Below are 19,255 nucleotides of genomic sequence, written 5' to 3' on the forward strand. Positions count from 1 at the left end.
GAAGGCGGCATTATTAGTAAGTTTGTGGATGTCATCAATGTTGGTGGTAAAGTGGACAGTGAAGAAGCTTACAACAAGATATAGGTCTACTTGGAACAGAGAATGGGCAAGAGAATGACAGATTGAATTTAATTTAAGCAATTGCAAAGTGATACATTTTGGGAAGTTAAATCAAGGCAAGACATATACAATGAACGGCAGGATATTGGGGACTTGTTGAACCATGAGACCTGGAGGTACAGGAACATAGGTCCCTAAAAATGGTGGCACAAATAGACAAGATGGTGAAGAAGACGTATGGCAAGCGAGCCTTCATCAACCAAAACATTAAATAAAGGAATTGGGACGTTGAACAAAATGTTGTTTAGGCTGCACTGGGAGTATTCTGGATGCCAAACTGCAGGAAATTTGTAAGTAAGCTAGAAAGGTCGCAGAAAAGATTCACAAGTAAATTGCCTGGATTGGAGGGCTTGAGTTATGAGGAGAGATTGGTAGGTTGTGTCTGTTTTACCTGGAACTAATGAGAATGAGAGGTGACATGGTAGAGGTATATAAACTTACGGGAGCATAGATAGGGTCTATTTCCCATGGTGGGGTGTCAAAAACTAGAGGGCGTAGGTTCAACATGAGAGGAAGGAAGTTTAAAGAAGATTAGGGCGGGACGGTGGCGCAGCGGTAGAGTTGCTGCCTTACAGCGAATGCAGCGCCGGAGACTCAGGTTCGATCCTGACTACGGGCGCCATCTGTACGGAGTTTGTATGTTCTCCCCGTGACCTGCGTGGGTTTTCTCCGAGATCTTCGGTTTCCTCCCATACTCCAAAGACGTACAGGTATGTAGGTTAATTGGCTGGGTAAAATGTAAAAATTGTCCCTAGTGTGTGTAGGATAGTGTTAATGTGTGGGGATCGCTGGGCGGCGCGGACTCGGTGGGCCGAAGGGCCTGTTTCCGCCCTGTATCTCTAAATCTAAAAAAAATAAAAAATCTAAATCTGGGGGGTGGAGGGTACATTTTTCACAGAAAGAGTAGTTGGAATCTGAAATGCGCTGCCAGAGGAGGTGGAGACAGGAACAGTAACGGCATTTAAGAAGCACCAGGTACTTGAAAGGTCAATGCACAGAGGTATGTGCAATTAATGCATGCCAGTGGGATTAGAATCGGTAGACATGATGTTTAGCCAAGACACGGTGAGGCTAAGGGCCTGTTTCTATGATGTACAACTCCATGACTATGTCTATCATTTAAAAATATTTTTATTTGTCCAATATTACAGGATAGGAAATTATGTTGACATTGATTTTAAAATTTATATTCATAAATACAAATTTATAGAGCTAATCTGAATCTTGATTCAACATGATATGAACATTTTGACGACTTGGTCCATATTTTCCTTAGTGCTGCTGCCGATGAAACCCTCACTTGTCTTGCATTTACTTTATGGGATTCCACAAAGGTTGCTGGACAAAACCCTATTGGGCATACCTGACAAGGCTGATTGTATCATGCCTGGGTCTTACAAATAATTTAAAACTTTACCACAAAAACATAGAATCAAAAATTAGTTTACTTTTCTTCCTCACAACTACAAAATCTTCATTCACATGAAGGGGCTTACAGATCTTGTACCGTCTCTATCCTGCTGCAGAATCTGTGAGCAAATTCCACAAGCCTAAATACTGGGGAATTCAAGCAACTTCATGCATAGTGATAGATTGAAAATTCAGAAGTTGCTGACAAATTCAGGGCTTCCATGTTTAATATGGATGCATTGAAGTCCAGAATCTGCTAGCATTGAAGTGGGTAAATGCAGGCAGCTCTGCTGCAAAACTGTCATAAAAACACTGCAAACTCTAGGCCATTATTTTTCTCAGCTGAAATTTGAAGCTAAAATCTATTACTCCACAGGATTGTTAATATATTTCTAGCTATTATTTGGGTTTATTGGTGCAACCTGTTCTGATACGATTGTGTTGCTATAGGAACTGGAAAGTCAAGGCCGTTTTCGAGAAGCTGAGTACCATTACTTGGAAGCGAAAGAATGGAAAGCAATTGTGAATATGTACCGTGTTAATGACATGTGGGATGAAGCGTATAGGGTAAGAAAATCAGCTTGTCCATTTGCTTATTCTTGCATTCATTTTGTAATAGACATGAAATCCATTGTTTACAAAGACCACACAAAAATGTCGAAACTTAAAACATCAAATGGCTCTAATAAACTGAAATATCTTTATATTACAAAACATATTAGTAAAACCTGTTAGTCCATTATAATTCAGTCAAAATAAACAGATCCCCAGAGTTTTTAATTTTAGTGTTATACCTTCTTGTTATCCAGAATGTGATCAATAATAGAACAAAAAGAAATAGGGCGACACAATGGCGCAGCTGGTAGAGATGCTGCCTCACAACGTCAGAGACCAAGGATCAATCCTTGCCTCGGGTGCTGTCTGCATGGAGTTTGCATGTTCCTCTTGTGATAGCATGGGTTTCCTCCAGGTTCCACCCACATCCTCTAGTTTCCACCCACATCCCATGTAGATTAAATGGCTTCTGTAAATTGCCCCTAATGTATAAGGAGTTGATAAGAAAGTGAGATAACATAGTATTAGCCTGAATGGGTGATCAATGGTTAATGTGGACTTGGTGGGTCGAAAGACCAGATTCCATGCTGTATCTCTAAACTTGAAAAATAGGAGCATGCGTCAATCAATATGATCCTTGAATCCTTTTTGACCATTCAGCAGATCATGGCTGATCTTGACCTCGGATCCATTAATTAACAAGTATTCCATTAATACTTGTTGCCATAACACTTGTCTCCTTTATGGACCAAAGGTTTCCCTCACAATTTTGTATGTTCTAAGGCAGGAAGAGGCAGCATAGTGACGTAGCTAGAAAAACTGCTATCTCATAGTAACAACAACCTGGGTTCTTTCTGGACTCTGATGCTGTCAGTGTGATGACAGCATGTTTTCCATGTCCACTGGATTTCCTCCAAATGCTCCATTTTTTTTCCATATCCCAAAGATATAGTAGTTTAGTTTAGGGATACAGGCCTTTGGCCCATCGAGCCACATCGAACCAATGATCATCCATACATTAGTTCTATGTTATTTCAGTTTCACATCCTACACACAAGGGGCAATTTACAAAAGCCAATTAACCTATAAACCTGCATGTCTTTGGAATGTGGGAGGAAACTGGAGCACCCAGAAAAACCCACACGTTTTCAAGGAGAATGTATAAACTCCATACAGACAACAACCGTAGTCAGGATCGAACCCGGGTCTCTGGCGTGGTTAGGTGGCAATTATACTGCTACGCCACTGTGCCACCTTGTATTGGCAGGTTAATTGGTAACTACAAATTCCCCCTAAACAAACTTCCACCATATTTCCAATTGTTTCTTATTTTAGTTCTCCCTTTATCCACACCACTGCAACCATATCCCTTTCTATAAAATATTTTTTCAGTTTCCTTTCTTCACGCTCTGCGTTTTTCCTTTTTCCCATTGTTTCTCATTCATTTTCTTGTATTCTAGGGGCCACAGTTTAAGAATAAGGGGTAGGCCATTTAGAACGGAGATGAGGAAGAACTTTTTCAGTCAGAGAGTGGTGAAGGTGTGGAATTCTCTGCCTCAGAAGGCAGTGGAGGCCAGTTCGTTGGATGCTTTCAAGAGAGAGCTGGATAGAGCTCTTAAGGATAGCGGAGTGAGGGGGTATGGGGAGAAGGCAGGAACGGGGTACTGATTGAGAGTGATCAGCCATGATCGCATTGAATGGCGGTGTTGGCGCGAAGGGCTGAATGGCCTACTCCTGCACCTATTGTCTATTGTCTATTGTTTCCTCCCATCTCCATTCTGACTTCCATTCTGCTCAGGCTCCCACTTCTAGCATCTGTCCATCTTTCATCCAGTCTTTTACTTTTTCCATTCTTCCCTGTATCTCAGTTTTTATTCCACCCGATCCTTGAACCAGTTTGCTACCTCTTGACCCTTTTCTCTATAAAGCATCCAGAGGATTCTGTATTCATTTACCACTACAGAAGACAAATTAATGATTAGTTATCCAGTATCTTTATATTCTACATGGGTGCAATGGTTTCTTTAGTGGTTTCATTAATTTCTTTATCCTCTTGGTCATACCCTTTGTGTTTTTCTCTGTTTCTCCCTGTGACTATTATGCCTCCGTGCAATTACCCTCACATAGAGCCATAATTGGATAGGCATCAAAAATTTCAGAATGGAGAAATATAAAAATTTATAATTGGATATTAGTAAAGGGATTATGGGGAAGGAGGGATGCACAAATCAGAGCAATTTGGGGGAAATTATTCAACCCAGCCTATACTTAACCTTTTATTAACATTAATTGATAGCAGATAACTGATTGGGTTGCGTTGTTTTTTGCTAAGTACTAAATTGAAAAATTCCAAAGTAGACTGAAAGTAGACTGAGAATTATTTTTCTGAGAAAACATCAGCACCCATTTGTACTTGGTAAGTTATCATTGAAAATTGAAAAATATCCAATGTGTGTAATGTGATAATTGATTTAAGAATTTTTGATTGTGTTTCTTGCAGGTCTCTAAAGCCCATGGGGGTGCAAATGCTCATAAACAGGTTGCCTACCTATGGGCTAAAAGTCTAGGAGGAGAGTCGGCAGTTAAATTGCTGAATAAATTTGGTCTTCTGGAAACAGCAATTGACTATGCAGCCGATAACTGGTGAGATATGCTTAAAATAAAATCCTTCCACATTACCATTTGTGCTAAGTTATATGACTTTTCCCACCTTCCTTCCTTTGTTGGGTAACCCTTATTTGATTGAATATATAACCCCCCTTTTGGGAGTCGATTCTTGAACATTGGAACATAATGAATTTATTTTGATAAATGGTAAACATGTTTTTGCATTCATCAAGCATTCTGCACTATAAAAGCTTTCGGAAGGAGAACAGATTTCTGTTGGGCGTTAAATTTTGTTACTTCTGTGCTTTGATAAGTATGTACTTAAATCTGCTGACTAACAGTCACAGCTGCAAGCTTAAAGCCAATCAAAAGACACATAGCCAGTCACAAAATGCTCAGTGCGACAAGCAACATCTCTGGATAGAAGGAATGGGTAATGTTTTGGGTCGACCCGAAACGTCACCCATTCCTTGTATCCGGAGATGCTGCCTGTCACGCTGAGTTACTCCAGCATTTTTTGTCTATCTTCAGTGTAAACCAGCATCTACAGTTCCTTCTGACACATAGCCAGTGTTGGGCATGATGACAAGGGCAAGGAACAGCAAAATATTTCCAAATCAAGGTGGTGTGTGACACAGGGAGGAACTTGACTCACTCGGTTTGCCCATCCCAAAAGGGGGGTTATTTATTCATCAAATAAGGGTTACACAACAAGGCTATCATATACAGTGCCCGCCATAATGTATGGCCATCATTTATTTATTTGCCGCTGTACTCCAAATTTGAGATTTGTAACAGAAAAAATCACATGTGGTAAAGTGCACATTGTCAGATTTTAATAAAGGCCATTTTTATACATTTTGGTTTCACCATGTAGAAATTACAGAAGTGTTTTTACATAGTCACCCCCATTTCAGGGCATCATAATGTTTGCGACACATGGCTTCACAGGCATTTGTAATTGCTCAGGTGTGTTTAAATGCCTCCTTAATGCAGGTATAAGAGAGCGCTCAGCCCCAAATCTTTCCTCCAGTCTTTCCATCACCTTTGGAAAGTTTTATTGCTGTTTATGAACATGAGAACCAAAGTTGTGCCAATGAAAGTCAAAGAAGCCATTATGAGAATGAGAAACAAGAATAAAACTGTTAGAGACATCAGCCAAACCTTAGGCTTACCAAAATCAACTGTTTGGAACATCATTAAGAAGAAAGAGAGCACTGGTGAGCTTACTAATTGCAAAGGGACTGGTAGGCCAAGGAAGACCTCCACAGCTGATAGAAGAATTCTCTCTATAATAAAGAAAATCCCCCAAACACCTGTCCGACAGATCAGAAACACTCTTCAGGAATCAGGTGTGGATTTGTTAATGACCACTGTCTGCAGAAGACTTCATGAACAGAAATACCGAGGCTCCACTGCAAGATGCAAACCACTGGTTAGCTGCAAAAATAGGATGGCCGGGTTACAGTTTGCCAAGAAGTATTTAAAAGAGCAACCACAGTTCTGGGAAAAGGTCTTGTGGACAGATGAGACGAAGATTAACATATCAGATGATGGCAAGAGCAAAGTATGGAGGAGAGAATGAACTGCCCAAGATCCAAAGCATACCATCTCATCTGTGAAACACGGTGGTGGGGGAGTTATGGCCTGGGCATGTATGGCTGCTGAATGTACAGGCTCACTTATCTTCATTGATGAATCAACTGCTGATGGTAGTAGCATAATGAATTCTGAAGTGCATAAACACATCCTTTTGCTCAAGTTAAAACAAATGCCTCAAAACTCATTGGCCGGCGGTTCATTCTACAGCAAGACAATGATCCCAAACATACTGCTAAAGCAACAAAGGAGTTTTTCAAAGCTAAAAAATGGTCAATCCTTGAGTGGACAAGTCAATCACCCGATCTGAACCCAATTGAACATGCCTTTTATATGCTGAAGAGAAAACTGAAGGGGACTATCCCCCAAAGCAAGCATAAGCTAAAGATGGCTGCAATACAGGCCTGGCAGATCATCACCAGAGAAGACACCCAGCAACTGATGATGTCCATGAATCACAGACTTCAAGCAGTCATTGCATGCAAAGGATATGCAACAAAATACTAAACATGCGGGCTCGAAGGGCCGAATGGCCTACTCCTGCACCTATTTTTCTATGTTTCTATGACTACTTTCATTTACATTACATTGTGTTCCAAACATTATGGTGCCCTGAAATAGGAGGACTATGTATAATTTCTACATGGTGAAACCAAAATGTACAAAAATATAAAAATCTGACAATGTGCACTTTAACCACATGTGATTTTTTTCTATTACAAATCTCAAATTATGGAGTACAGTGGCAAATAAATAAATGATGGGTCTTTGTCCCAAACATTATGGAGGGCACTATAAGTGAATGGGACCGCAATCTGAGCTTCCACTGTAGCTGCACGACAACCGTAGCCGATCTGGGGACTCTTCTCATGCAGATTCTGCCTCAATGCTTATCTCTAAATTATGCACTATATCACTATCTGAACTGATAGCTTCAAGTGTGAAATCGAGTAACAATGTGTCTTTATCATCACTGCCTTCATGCTCTACTTCTGTAATTTGGCCAAAGTAAATGTCCTGGAAGTTTGAAAATGTTTAAATTCTGAAAGGAGGTAGAGCACAGGGTAGGATAATGATAATCAGAGTGCAAGTTGAGTTATAGGTGCATGCTTACTCCATCTCTAGTAGTAAATCTGGAGATTAAGCTTTGAGGAGGGAATGTTGTATAAAATGGAAGATTAGGGAAGAGACTACTGACCACTTCATTGTTTTGGCCAAGGCAAGCCATGGCTTCAGCTGTTTTATTAACAGGCTCTTATTTTCTCCTCTATGGGAGTTAGGACATGAAGATTTATTTGGGCACATCGAGTTATTTATTTTTATCTTTGCTTGTACATGGAAGGAAGAGGCGAGGATATCAGTGAATGTCTTCAATATGTTTTGGTAATTTAACGGTCATGATTGAATTGTTGCCAATGTGCATGCACACTGTGATGTGAGAGGAGACAATGTAGGATATTAATATTAAGTTTGATGTTTGTGAAAGTCTGCTCATAGGAGAACAATAGGTGTGTGGTGAACTGAGCAGTGTCTGAGACTAATGTGCATTTGATATAATATGATCTCTGAAGATGTATTCATGTATACCCATATATCTTGATGACATTTATTTTAATCCTTCATCCAGATCCTTGGGTGTTAATTTAGGGCACAAATATTTTGGCCTGTCTACTCCTACTGTGTTCTTAAGGATCTTCAGTAACTTGAAAGACACCAGGCTCTATGAGGATTCCAATGCAGCATGTGACAAATTCTGTCTGTTATCTCCCTTGTCATTCTTCAAATTTTCAGGTTGCATTCAATGAACAACTGCTCTAGCCACAATACTCCTCCCTCTTGAAGGACAAGGCTGCCCCAGGGAGCATTGGCCATCTCTAAATCTGGTTAGGAAGGAGCTGTAGATGCTGGTTTAAATCAAACGTAGTTTAGTTCGTTAAATCTGGTTAGTTATGATATTCACCCCTTGCAGCCATTGAACAGTGGTTCTGGTGGCTGGAACAGACGGCCTTCACGGAAGGCTTGCAGCCAGTTCCGCTGACAACTGATATGTATTAGTGCCAGTAATTTGCAAACAGAACAGCATGGTATAGAAGTACTTTGGTGGAATATAAATGTATAGTTAATCTATAAAATAATTCACAAGCTTTGTAGGAATAATATAAGCTTGCTAAAAATAATTTTGAGGTGATTATTGGGGTTGGAGGGCATGAATTATCTGATTAAAACTTATACATTGCAATTAAATATATATATTAAGAAGCCTAGTAAGTTGATGTTGAATAATCATTTACACTGATAACATTTGCTTTCAGTTCTTTTGAGTTTGCTTTTGAATTGGCACGATTGTCAATGAAAAATAAAATCCCAGATATTCATCTCAAATATGCCATGTATCTGGAAGATGAGGTAATGGTTATTTTCTTTATTTATGTTTAACTACTTTAGTTCTACTGGAAATGTTATTTAGAATTTTTATATGTGTGCTTATCACCATAACAATATAGTATAATACAATTTGATGTAATACAATAAATTTGATGGCCGAGGCCACTAGATACGCTCAATAGATAACACATCCAAAATATTTTGTCATTTTCTTGAATTTCTTGTGGGTGCATTCTTATCCGCATGGGTGGTCAATAGCCATTAGACTTTTACAACTGTTTGTGAGAGTAACATAACATCTGAACATTTTTATTTCGGGGTTACATCCAAACCTATGAGCCCAAATTTATGGTGCCATTAATTTTTAATTCATTAATGGTTTTCATCAAATATTGATAATATACTATTAGAAAATAACTATAAGAAACAAGTGAAAATACATGAAAGAAATTTAGTTGGAAGAAACCAAGGAGTAAAGAAGGAGAGGATAACAAATTTGTCCTGATTGCTTATGCTAAAAGCCCTTGCATGAAATTAAAGGGAGCCAAATTTCAGAAGAAGGGTGCATCATGTGGCCTTCATGAGAAATGCATGTTTAGCATAAGTAACCAAAAGCAATTTTGATTCTCCCACAGGAGTTTATAAAATGCCAATAATCAATCAACAGATATTATTGTCAATCTGATATCAGAATTTGTTGCAAACCTTGTAAAGATTTATGGAAACACTTTAACTGTAATAGATTAAAAAAGAAAAATGCAGACGCATCATAAACATAGTTTGGCTTACACGTTTACTAATTTCTCATTGCTATATTTATCATGTTTCACAATTCCAGGGTAAATTTCAAGAGGCAGAAATTGAATTCATTAAAGCGGGAAAGTCTAAAGAGGCTGTCCTCATGTGAGTCTTTTGTCTGATAGATCTTTCATGACATAAGTGAATATATTTTGTTTTGTATAGCGTAACATTCAGTTTACTTTTCTAAGGTATGTACACAACCAGGATTGGGATGCTGCCCAGAGAGTGGCAGAAGCTCATGACTCAGACAGTGTAGCTGACGTCCTGGTTGGCCAGGCACGATTTGCCTTTGACCAGAAAGAATATCAAAAGGCTGAGGCGTTCCTCCTGAGGGCTCAAAGACCAGAACTGGCTGTGAAATATTACAAGGTCAGATTTTTTAATACATTTTGTTATTACCATTGAAAATTACTATAATTTATCAGGGATTGCCAAAAAGGCACAAGAGATGCTAATTTTATAAATGAGCACACTATTTATAATTCACAAAGATAAAATGCCATTTTAAAAAAGTCAATAGTTAATGTATCCTTTGCACATATTTGTTATATTCAGATTTCGCAGTAGCAAGTGTTCAAAATCGGAGAATATCTTTAAGGAATATTCCTCCAACTTCTGTCCAAGGACTAAAGTAGAATAGGGATGAACCAATGTTGCCAATTCCAGTGGAAATTACAGTAGCCATGAATTTCAAAACTACTACTGGGATGTTAATAACTTTTCTGTAAATGCAGTTTCTGTATTCAAGGGAAGCTAAATTTATTTTCTGGCAGAACATAGCTGATAGGTCATGCACCAGGATTCCCAAGGATTGTGTGTTCCACAATGATGAATGCGCTCATGGAGATACAAGAAACTGCAGATGCTGGATTCTTGAGTAAACACAAAGTGCTAGAATAACTCACCAGGTCAGGCAGCATCTCTGGAGGATATGGATAGGTGACGTTTTGGATTGGGACTTATCTTCTGACTGATTAAGGGGTGAGGACATGACAAAGCCTGGCATATAATAAGTAGATGCAGATGAGCGAGGCTTGATTGTCAAATGCGTGGATAAAGGCTAGAGATGGAAAGTAGACAAAATGGTGTCAGATAAGGGGAGTGAAGAATGAAATTGAAACCCGGTGGGATATAGCTGGAAGTGGACAGGGGAAATGAGAAAGGGGCGGCGAGATAGTGGGAGAAATGGGTGGGGGTGCATAGGATATAAAGGAGAGAGTAAAGGGGGGGGGGTTACACAAAATTGGAGAATTCATACAATTGGGTTGTAAGCTATCCAAACGGAATATGTGGTCCAGTTTAAGTGTGGCTTCTCACTGGCAATGGTGGACGTCCAAGATAGACAGATCGATATGGGAATGGGAAGGGGTTAAAATGGCTAGCAACCTGGAGATTCAGCAGGCCGAGGTGGACTGAAAGCAACCGTTTGACAAAATGGTCGCCAACTCATAAATGCACTCATTTTGTATTGAAGGTGGCACACCACAAACTTTTCCACTCTGATCAGTCCTAAAAATCATAAAGATAGGCACAAAATGCTGGAGTAACAAGCAGCATCTCTGGAGAGAAGGAATGGGTGACATTTTGGGTCGAGACTCAAACTCAAGCCTATCCTATTTTTAATGGATTATAGCCTTTTTTACTTGAAAATCTTTGTTGCAGGATGCTGGAATGTGGAGTGATGCAATTAAAATTTGTAAAGAATACATTCCCAACAAGCTGGAACAGCTTCAGGAGGAATACGAACAGGAAGCAATGAAGAAAGGAACAAAGTGAGCATGTGACCTGTTTAATATGCAAATGTTTGTAATTTAAAGTTTTGTTAGCAAATATTTTATATTCATGTCGTATATAACTTATGTGTGTGTGAACATGCGTGAACCATTTTCTGTTTGGAGAATTGATCGTATTTTGATAAAAAGTCCTTCGCTAATTGGAGTCCCAAGTTCCTGAAAGGAAGAACTTAAATTGTGCAACATTTGAAAATGTACTGAAAAACCAAAAAATGTAGGTGCTAGAAATTTGACATAAAAATAGAAAATACTGAAACTATTCAGCAGGACAAGTAGAAACTATGGAGAAAGAAACAGATAACATTCCAGATTCATGACATTTCTTCAGAACTAGGAAATTTAAAACTCGGATATGTTTTAAATGGGGGTGGTTGGAGAGAACAAAGGATATGACTGTAAATGGATGGAAATAAAGAAACTAATATAGAATTAATGACACAAATGAAGGTGCTGTCACTGGCAAAAGATGACAAAGGGTGGTTAATCAAAGCTAATTTGACTGGGAGATATAAATAAAAGATGAATGCAAATGAGGAAGTAAAAATGCAGTGTTGGAACAGTGAGATACAAAGCTCCAGATTTGCTGGCAATCTCAAGTAAAAGAGTTTACTTGTATGCTCTGATCCTGTTTCTTTCAGGAAAGTGATTATCAGAAATTGTTGAAAACATTTTTGAGTACTGAGGGGTGAAAAAGCCGAAGTTGTATTTCCTTAGAGTAGTGTAAAAGGTGAAATACAGAATGGGAGTGGGAGGGGCATTAGTCACAGGAGGCTGTACATTCAGTGTCGCTCCCTGGAACTGAAAAGAGGTGATTTGCAACAATCCCTACCTTGCTTATTTTCCAGATAATTGATTAATTCTGCTCCTATCACTTATGACCTTATTAATAGCTGTAGTCAAAGTGAATCCAATGTATACTACAGTTTACACCCGAGCGGTATGAATATTGATTTCTCCAACTTCAGATAGTTCCTCTGTCCCTCTCTTTCCACTCCCCCTTCCCAGTTCTCCCACTGTCTTCCTGTCTGCTACTACATCCTATCTTTGACCCGCCCCCTCCCCTAACATCAGCCTGAAGAAGGGTCTCGACCCAAAACGTCACCCATTCCTTCTCTTCTGAGATGCTGCCTGACCCGCTGAGTTACTCCAGCATTTTGTGTCTACCTTCAATTTGAACCAGCACCTGCAGTTATTTTCCTATACTATCTTGGAGATATGCTTAATGGTTGGAGAAGCCTTTGCCAATGATCATCTGTTTTCAGTTGCGGCAGTTAATTAATTGGCACAAAATAAAGATTATTGAATTTGATGGTCCTCTAACTAATATAAATGTGAAATTTATCAAAAGTGTAAAAGTACCTGCCCTCAGAATCTCTAGTCTTTAGGATTTTACCAAAAAATTCTACAATAAAGTCCCTCGTCTCATTTGCATGATTTTTAGGAACATCACATATGCTGTTCTTATCACATACAGCTTCTGTTCTTCAATGTACTTAGTTTGGTCATTATGAAGTTTGATCTTTAGACAAAGACACAAAATGCTGGAGTAACTCAGTGGGACAGGCAACATCTCTAGAGAGAAGGAATGGGTGACGTTTCGAGTCAAGACCCTTCTTCAGATCTTTGGACAATTGATTGTTATGGACAGAAAATAGGATAATGTATAATTGTTAATGTGTTATATGAAACTATAAATTATTTTTCCACTTACTCAAGGCAATATTGTGCTACAGGGTAACAAGTGTTATGGTTCCCTGAAACAGTGCACAACTTTTTATTGAGGCATTATAGTACTTTCTGCCTTCTTGATTTAATACTCAATAATTTCATAATTTTATTTCACAGGGGAATTGAAGGAATAGTTGAACAAGCAAGAGAATGGGAGCAGTCAGGAGAATATATCAGGGCTGTGGAATTTTACCTTAAAGTCAAGGAGACAAATAATCTGGCTCTGATGGAGAAATGCTGGATGAAGGTAAACTATTTGCTGAGAATGGAGTTCAGTATGGTCAGTTGAACAACGATATTAATGATGTCAGTTGTACAATCTTCATTGGTGAGCCTGAATGTGGCTGGCAAGACCACTCCTCGAAGCACAAATTCTGAAACAGTGGGGGTTCAGGAAAGATGCTGTGGCAGGTAAAATGCTGAGGCTTTCCTACATTCTCTGGCTCTGGTGACTTGGTCCCCTCATCTGCCTTCAAAGTTGATACAGGCCTTCATGCTCAGTGCACACCCGCCTGTTTGGACCTGGGTGCAAGACTCTCTTGTCAGAATGTCACTGTATTTGAGGCTATCTTTGATACAATCCTTGTATCCCTTTCTGGGACATTCCTGGTTCCAGTGGCCCTGTTGAAGAACCATGAGGACTTGGCAAGGCAAATGAGAACTGTCCATGGATTACATAGCCTGGCGAATACAACTGAGTAGGTTCATGTTCTCAATGCCGACTAGCCGGGCCTGTCCAGAACTTCCAAGTTTGTCACTTTGTCCTGTGTGACCTCAGAGATTTCATGTGGAAACACTAAATCTATTTGATGAGTTTCCTGTAAGGTGTCGTGTAAAGCTTGTTTGTACGATTGCTTTGTACACTTTGATCTTGATTGACAGCTCTGTGATTCATCGTACAAGAATGCAGGCAACTAAGTGACTGAGCAACCTTGCTGAATTGAGCTGGTGTTTCCATGTCGAGAGAGCCATCAGAAGAGATGGCACTTCCCACGTACTTGAAGTGAACGGCAATCTTCAGCTTGGTTACATTGATGCTTATGCTGAAAGGATATGTAGCAGAGCCCAAAGCAGGCTGGTATTGGCCCTTGGTCTTGCTGAGACTGATTGTAAAATTGAGGTCTTGGGCAAACTTGTTAATGATGACTTGAAAGTCAAACACTGAATGTAGTAAAAATGCAAATAGTGCCTCTGAGATCAGTCTCACAAGTGTTTTCGGTCATGTTTTTGGTCTATAGCGATCGGAGCAAGCTGTGCAGTCCGTATCTCAAGTGCATTCCTCTTTCAAGGTCACGCAGGGCACTCATGAAAATCAAGTTGAACACGATTGGAACAAGTACACAACTATGTTTCATGCTATTCAAAATGTTAAATGTTTTTGAACTGCTGGAGAGGCCAAAACCCACCATTTCATCATGGAAAAGGCAAATGATCTGGATGAATTTCCTGGGAGAGCCACGCTTTGCTAGGATGGATAAGTGGGGTGTACTTCGATAGCTGCCTCAATCAGCTATATTTCCTTTATATTTGAAGAGGAAGACAACTGTAGTATCTTAAGTCTTGTGGCATAGTCTCTTATTCCCAAATACTGGTTAGGATTTCACAGAATGCATCCAGAGTCTTGAGGCCAGCTGCTTTGAAGAGTTCAGCAGGAAGACCATCCATGAACAACGGTAGACACATAATAAAAGTAATCAATACTTTTGGTGTTGCGACCCATTGATTTTTTTAAGTTCACCCAGGAAGGTCACAGCTAATTGGTTCTATTCCTTTTGGTGGATTTTCTTGATGAATTATAACTTGTTAATATAAAACCATTTAACCGCTAAGTGATAAGCAGGTATTATTTTTGTTTGTACAACAACATTGTGGTTGTAGTTTAAATATTAAATATTATAAGTGAAAAATTAAAGATATGTAACTCCATACATTACTGTGTTCAGGGGCGCAGCGGTACAGTGGCTGCCTTGTAGCACCAGAGACTCGGTTCAATCCTGACTAAGGGTGCTGTCTATACGGAGTTTGTACGTTCTCCCCATGACCATGCGGGCTTTCTTCGAGATCTTCGGTTTCCTCCTACATTCCAAAGACTTACAGCTTTGTAGGTTAATTGACTTGGTATAATTATAAATTGTCCCTACTATGTGTGGGATAGTGTTAATGAGTGGGGATTGCTGGTCGGTGCAGACTCGATGGGCCAAAGGGCCTGTTTCCACGCTATATCTCTAAACTGAACTAAATTAAATGTGACCCATTGAACTTGTGTCATGGTTGATGCTGTCACTTCAAAAATGAAAGATCAGAAGATGGTAGTAACGAAAATCTGTAATCCTTTATTAGAGGTTTACGCAGTAGGATTTTTCTCCATGGGTGCTAATTCATCTCTGCATTCCTTGGCTTTTCTGTTTTATTTCAGCCTTCTAGCATTTAGAGTCAAGCTGTTTATTTTGCTGTTTTTTTAATTGTCTTTTACTTTTCTGTTTCTGGTTTAATTCATCGCCCTGTTTTATATCTAAATATTTCACAGTTATTTGATGCTTACAGTCATATCTTTAAGTATATCTGCCCCACCTATCTGTTTCAGTGTTTTTTGTTAACTATACCTCTCATACAAATATTTGTTGCATTAATGGATTCTCTGTTTTCCAGGCTGCAGAATTGTCCATCAAATTCTTAAACCAGGAGAAAGCTCTTGATGTTATTCAGACAGTTGGTCCTCGGTTGATTGAAATACAGAAATACAATTTGGTATGATTTGAGATTAATCTAAAATTGTACATTTAAAATTAACTTTAATTTTAAAAAGAAACACTGCAAATGCACAGAAATATCTGAAAAATATAAATATTTTGGATCGAGACAGGATGTCAAACTATTTCCAGATAATAAAACGGATTAGAGATCTAGAATTTTTAAAGATTTCTATTGTAGGTAATCCTTTATAGATGCTATGGAGACAATAATATTTGACAAATAAACTGGGTCCCTGGATTAAACTCACAATAATATTTCTAAAGTGTTGTAAGTAGTAAAGTAGTTTTCCATCCTTTTGCCTCTTCAGATGCTGCCTGACTGGTTGAGCAGTTTGTTTTTTTGCTCCAGATTCCAGCACCTGCAGGCTCTTGTGTCCCCACCAGAAGAGTTGCCTTTGAAACTATCAGGTTGTCATAAAAGCCTAAATGATTTTATGAATATCCTTCAGCAAAATAAACAAGCCATCTTTACCTTTGAGCTCTTTTGTGATTCTTGTCCCAAATCAATATGGTAAACATTTATCAGCCCTCCAGGGTAGCAAGCTGCTCAGTTGAATCAAAATGGTTCAGTACCATCTAGTGAAAGTCAAGTAGCAAGGGCAATAATGCCGCCTTATCAGCAATGCTGAGAATAAATAGAAAGAAGCCTTGCCAACATGATCAAGATTTTTACACATTATTTCCCCCATGATTTCCTAATTGGACATGTATTTATGAATGGGAGTAACCTACAATATATTGATACTGTTACACTCGCTCATGCTCTGCCAGTGACTTACGTGGACTTTGTACTGAAAATACATTTCACATCTCTTTCACATCTCTTAGATTTATTTTGTCAATTCTAGTTTTGATATACCTCAAAGAAAAGATCTGGCCATGTAACATTGATTCTTCCACGTCCTTGTTAATATATTGTGAAACTAGATTCATATTATTTACTCAAAATCACAACAACCATTGTTTTGCTGGAAATTATTCCTTCTCAGTAGGGGTTATTTTATGAAAATTATATTAGACCATTAATTATTAATATTGATCAAACGGTCTATCTCCAAATCAAAGGAAGTTCATGTTTTAAGAGTTGAAAATTTATGATCAAAGTACGGTTTTAAAATATGGAAAATGCTCTGAAAGTTGTTTTGCCGCAACTGAACAAGAGGTAAAATCTTACTTAAAAATCAAGTTACATATGCAAATCGAGTGAGGTGGTCAGAAATTTTGTATGACATAATGACCTATATTAAACTAGTACACTAAGAACATTAAATAGTGTAACATAATACACAATGTTTCAGATTTAGATTAAGTTATTGTCATACCCACCAGAATGTAATTAAATTCTTTGTTCACATAAAATATATTGACAATTATGTTTTCAAGTCTTTTTAAGAATGTTTGCTCAGCTCACATTTATAAATAGGCTGGCTTTTACAAAGTGATGTGAACATTTCAGAGGTGTTTTTCACAGGTTGCAGTGTATGATCTTGGACTAGAAATGCTGGGACAGTGGCATGTTGAACTGCCAACATTTACTTAATAAAATGTGTTAGGATTTTAATGATCTCTGCTCAAATGCAGACGTCCCAAACGTCCTGGCTCAATTACTTTGCCAACTTTCCTGTTGCTGCTGATGTTGGGCGCCACATGATGTCGAGTGGCAGAATACAAGCTTGCTGCTGGTAACTGTGTGCTGAATGAGCCCATTCATTTGAATGGGGAGGGAAGATTGTAAAAAAGAAACAAGTATAATATAATTTGCATTTATTTTAAGCAATTGAGTTTTCTTGAATTGTTAAGAAGTCTTTTTAAATATATATATTTCAGGCAATTAAATTTTGATTTTAAAAGAATTTTAATAATGATAAATTCAAATTATTTAATTTTTTATTGTTTTTTAACAGTTTTGAATGTTTCTGAATGACAAAGATATTGGAAACAACTTTGACAGTTGGCAAAGCTTGGGGATTATCAGAGTTATATTGTGCCAGATTTTGCTGTACCCTTGTGATTCTTAGCTTTTGTGTAATTTATTCAATATCCAAAATGACAAAGCATTTACTCAATCCTTATGGACAAGTGGTGCCACATACAGTTGGTTCAAGTCATTGACTGCAATGTCACACTGGGAGGTCTGCACTCCTGTCTTTGCTACATTGTGTTATGTTGACTAAACAAAAATAGATTTATTTTAAGCATATAATAGAATATTAGAATAATTGTTTCCTAGGCTGCTGAATTGTACCTCAACATGGATCTCATAAAAGAAGCAATTGACTGCTTCATTGGAGGAGAAGAATGGAACAAAGCCAAGCGTGTGGCAAAAGAACTTGATCCCAGGTAACAATCTTTAGGCTGCTTTTGTTTGGTACAGTGAGTATTCCAGTTTAGTTAAAATACTTTTGAATCATGGTATTTACACAACAAATATGTCATTCAGTCCTCTTGGGTTTTTGTCCTGGTCAAATGCATCTCTTAACCACAGCATCCAACCTATACATATCTCATTTCATTGACATGACAATACTGTGTGCGGGTTGCATGTATGTAGAAAAAAACAACCGTTAAGGGCCTGTCCCACTTTAGGCAATTTTAAGGCAACTGCCAAAGTCGTAGCAGATCGCCAAACTTTTCTTTTACCCAGCGACAATAACCACGATACTGCCGAGTCAGGTCGAGATTATAGCGTCTTCGGAAACATCGCGAAATTCCCACGCTGTCAATGCTTCTCCGGCGTCCTAATTTTCGCTGAAAACAATAGACAACAGGTGCAGGAGGAGGCCATTCGGCCCTTCGAGCCAGCACCGCCATTCAATGTGATCATGGCTGATCATTCTCAATCAGTACCCCGTTCCTGCCTTCTCCGCATACCCCCTGACTCCGCTATCCTTAAGAGCTCTATCTAGCTCTCTCTTGAATGCATTCAGAGAATTGGCCTCCACTGACAAGTCGGTAAGTACTTGAAAGTTTTGAACTATAACATCTTGTATGGGTTACTTAAAAACCGAGCATCACTGTAACAAGGCATAAACTGGATTTACTTCCAGTTTACTAATAGCTGTATTAAAAAAAAAAAATTAAAAGTGGTTAAGTGGATTTTTGTGAAAAGTGTGTGGACATTCTTTGAAAATGTACGGGAGATGCATATCTGGATTCTGGGTTGCATATCTGGGTTGGAAGCCCACTTTAAATGTAATGGCTGATGGCCATAAACATGGCGAAAATTCCCACGCTTACCTGACCGTCAAACTGTCGCCTCCAATCTACCTGTCAAATGTCCTGACGTTAAATAAATTGGTTAAACACAAGCATTTTATGGTATTTTTAAATGACTTTACTTATTTTAATATGTGCTTCTAAATGCATCTAAGAGAACCTAGCAAACCTGGGGACAGCAGGCAACAGCGCCTGCAATAAGCAACGATATCTGGCGACAAGCCGGCTGTCGCCGAGAAATTTCACTCCGGATGATTTCTCAGCAACCGGCCTAGTCGCCGGCAGTCG

At 38.7% G+C, this 19,255-nt stretch overlaps 1 protein-coding gene across 2 annotated transcripts in view; it reads left to right on the top strand.

Moving 5' to 3' along the window:
* ift172 (intraflagellar transport 172) overlaps positions 1-19,255 on the top strand; it is a 123,318-nt gene that overhangs the window by 80,479 nt on the left and 23,584 nt on the right. Inside the window, exons 29-37 of one of the 2 annotated variants that reach the window (XM_078399428.1) lie at positions 1,981-2,097; positions 4,586-4,728; positions 8,604-8,697; positions 9,515-9,579; positions 9,666-9,846; positions 11,140-11,249; positions 13,116-13,245; positions 15,648-15,746; positions 17,982-18,091. In XM_078399428.1, the coding sequence (XP_078255554.1) occupies positions 1,981-2,097; positions 4,586-4,728; positions 8,604-8,697; positions 9,515-9,579; positions 9,666-9,846; positions 11,140-11,249; positions 13,116-13,245; positions 15,648-15,746; positions 17,982-18,091 (1,049 nt within the window). The remainder of the gene's footprint in view (positions 1-1,980; positions 2,098-4,585; positions 4,729-8,603; positions 8,698-9,514; positions 9,580-9,665; positions 9,847-11,139; positions 11,250-13,115; positions 13,246-15,647; positions 15,747-17,981; positions 18,092-19,255) is intronic. The other variant, XM_078399429.1, reaches the window with a different exon arrangement.

Source organism: Rhinoraja longicauda, chromosome 5 (genome assembly GCF_053455715.1).
Source record: "Rhinoraja longicauda isolate Sanriku21f chromosome 5, sRhiLon1.1, whole genome shotgun sequence".
NCBI classification, from domain to species: domain Eukaryota; kingdom Metazoa; phylum Chordata; class Chondrichthyes; order Rajiformes; family Arhynchobatidae; genus Rhinoraja; species Rhinoraja longicauda.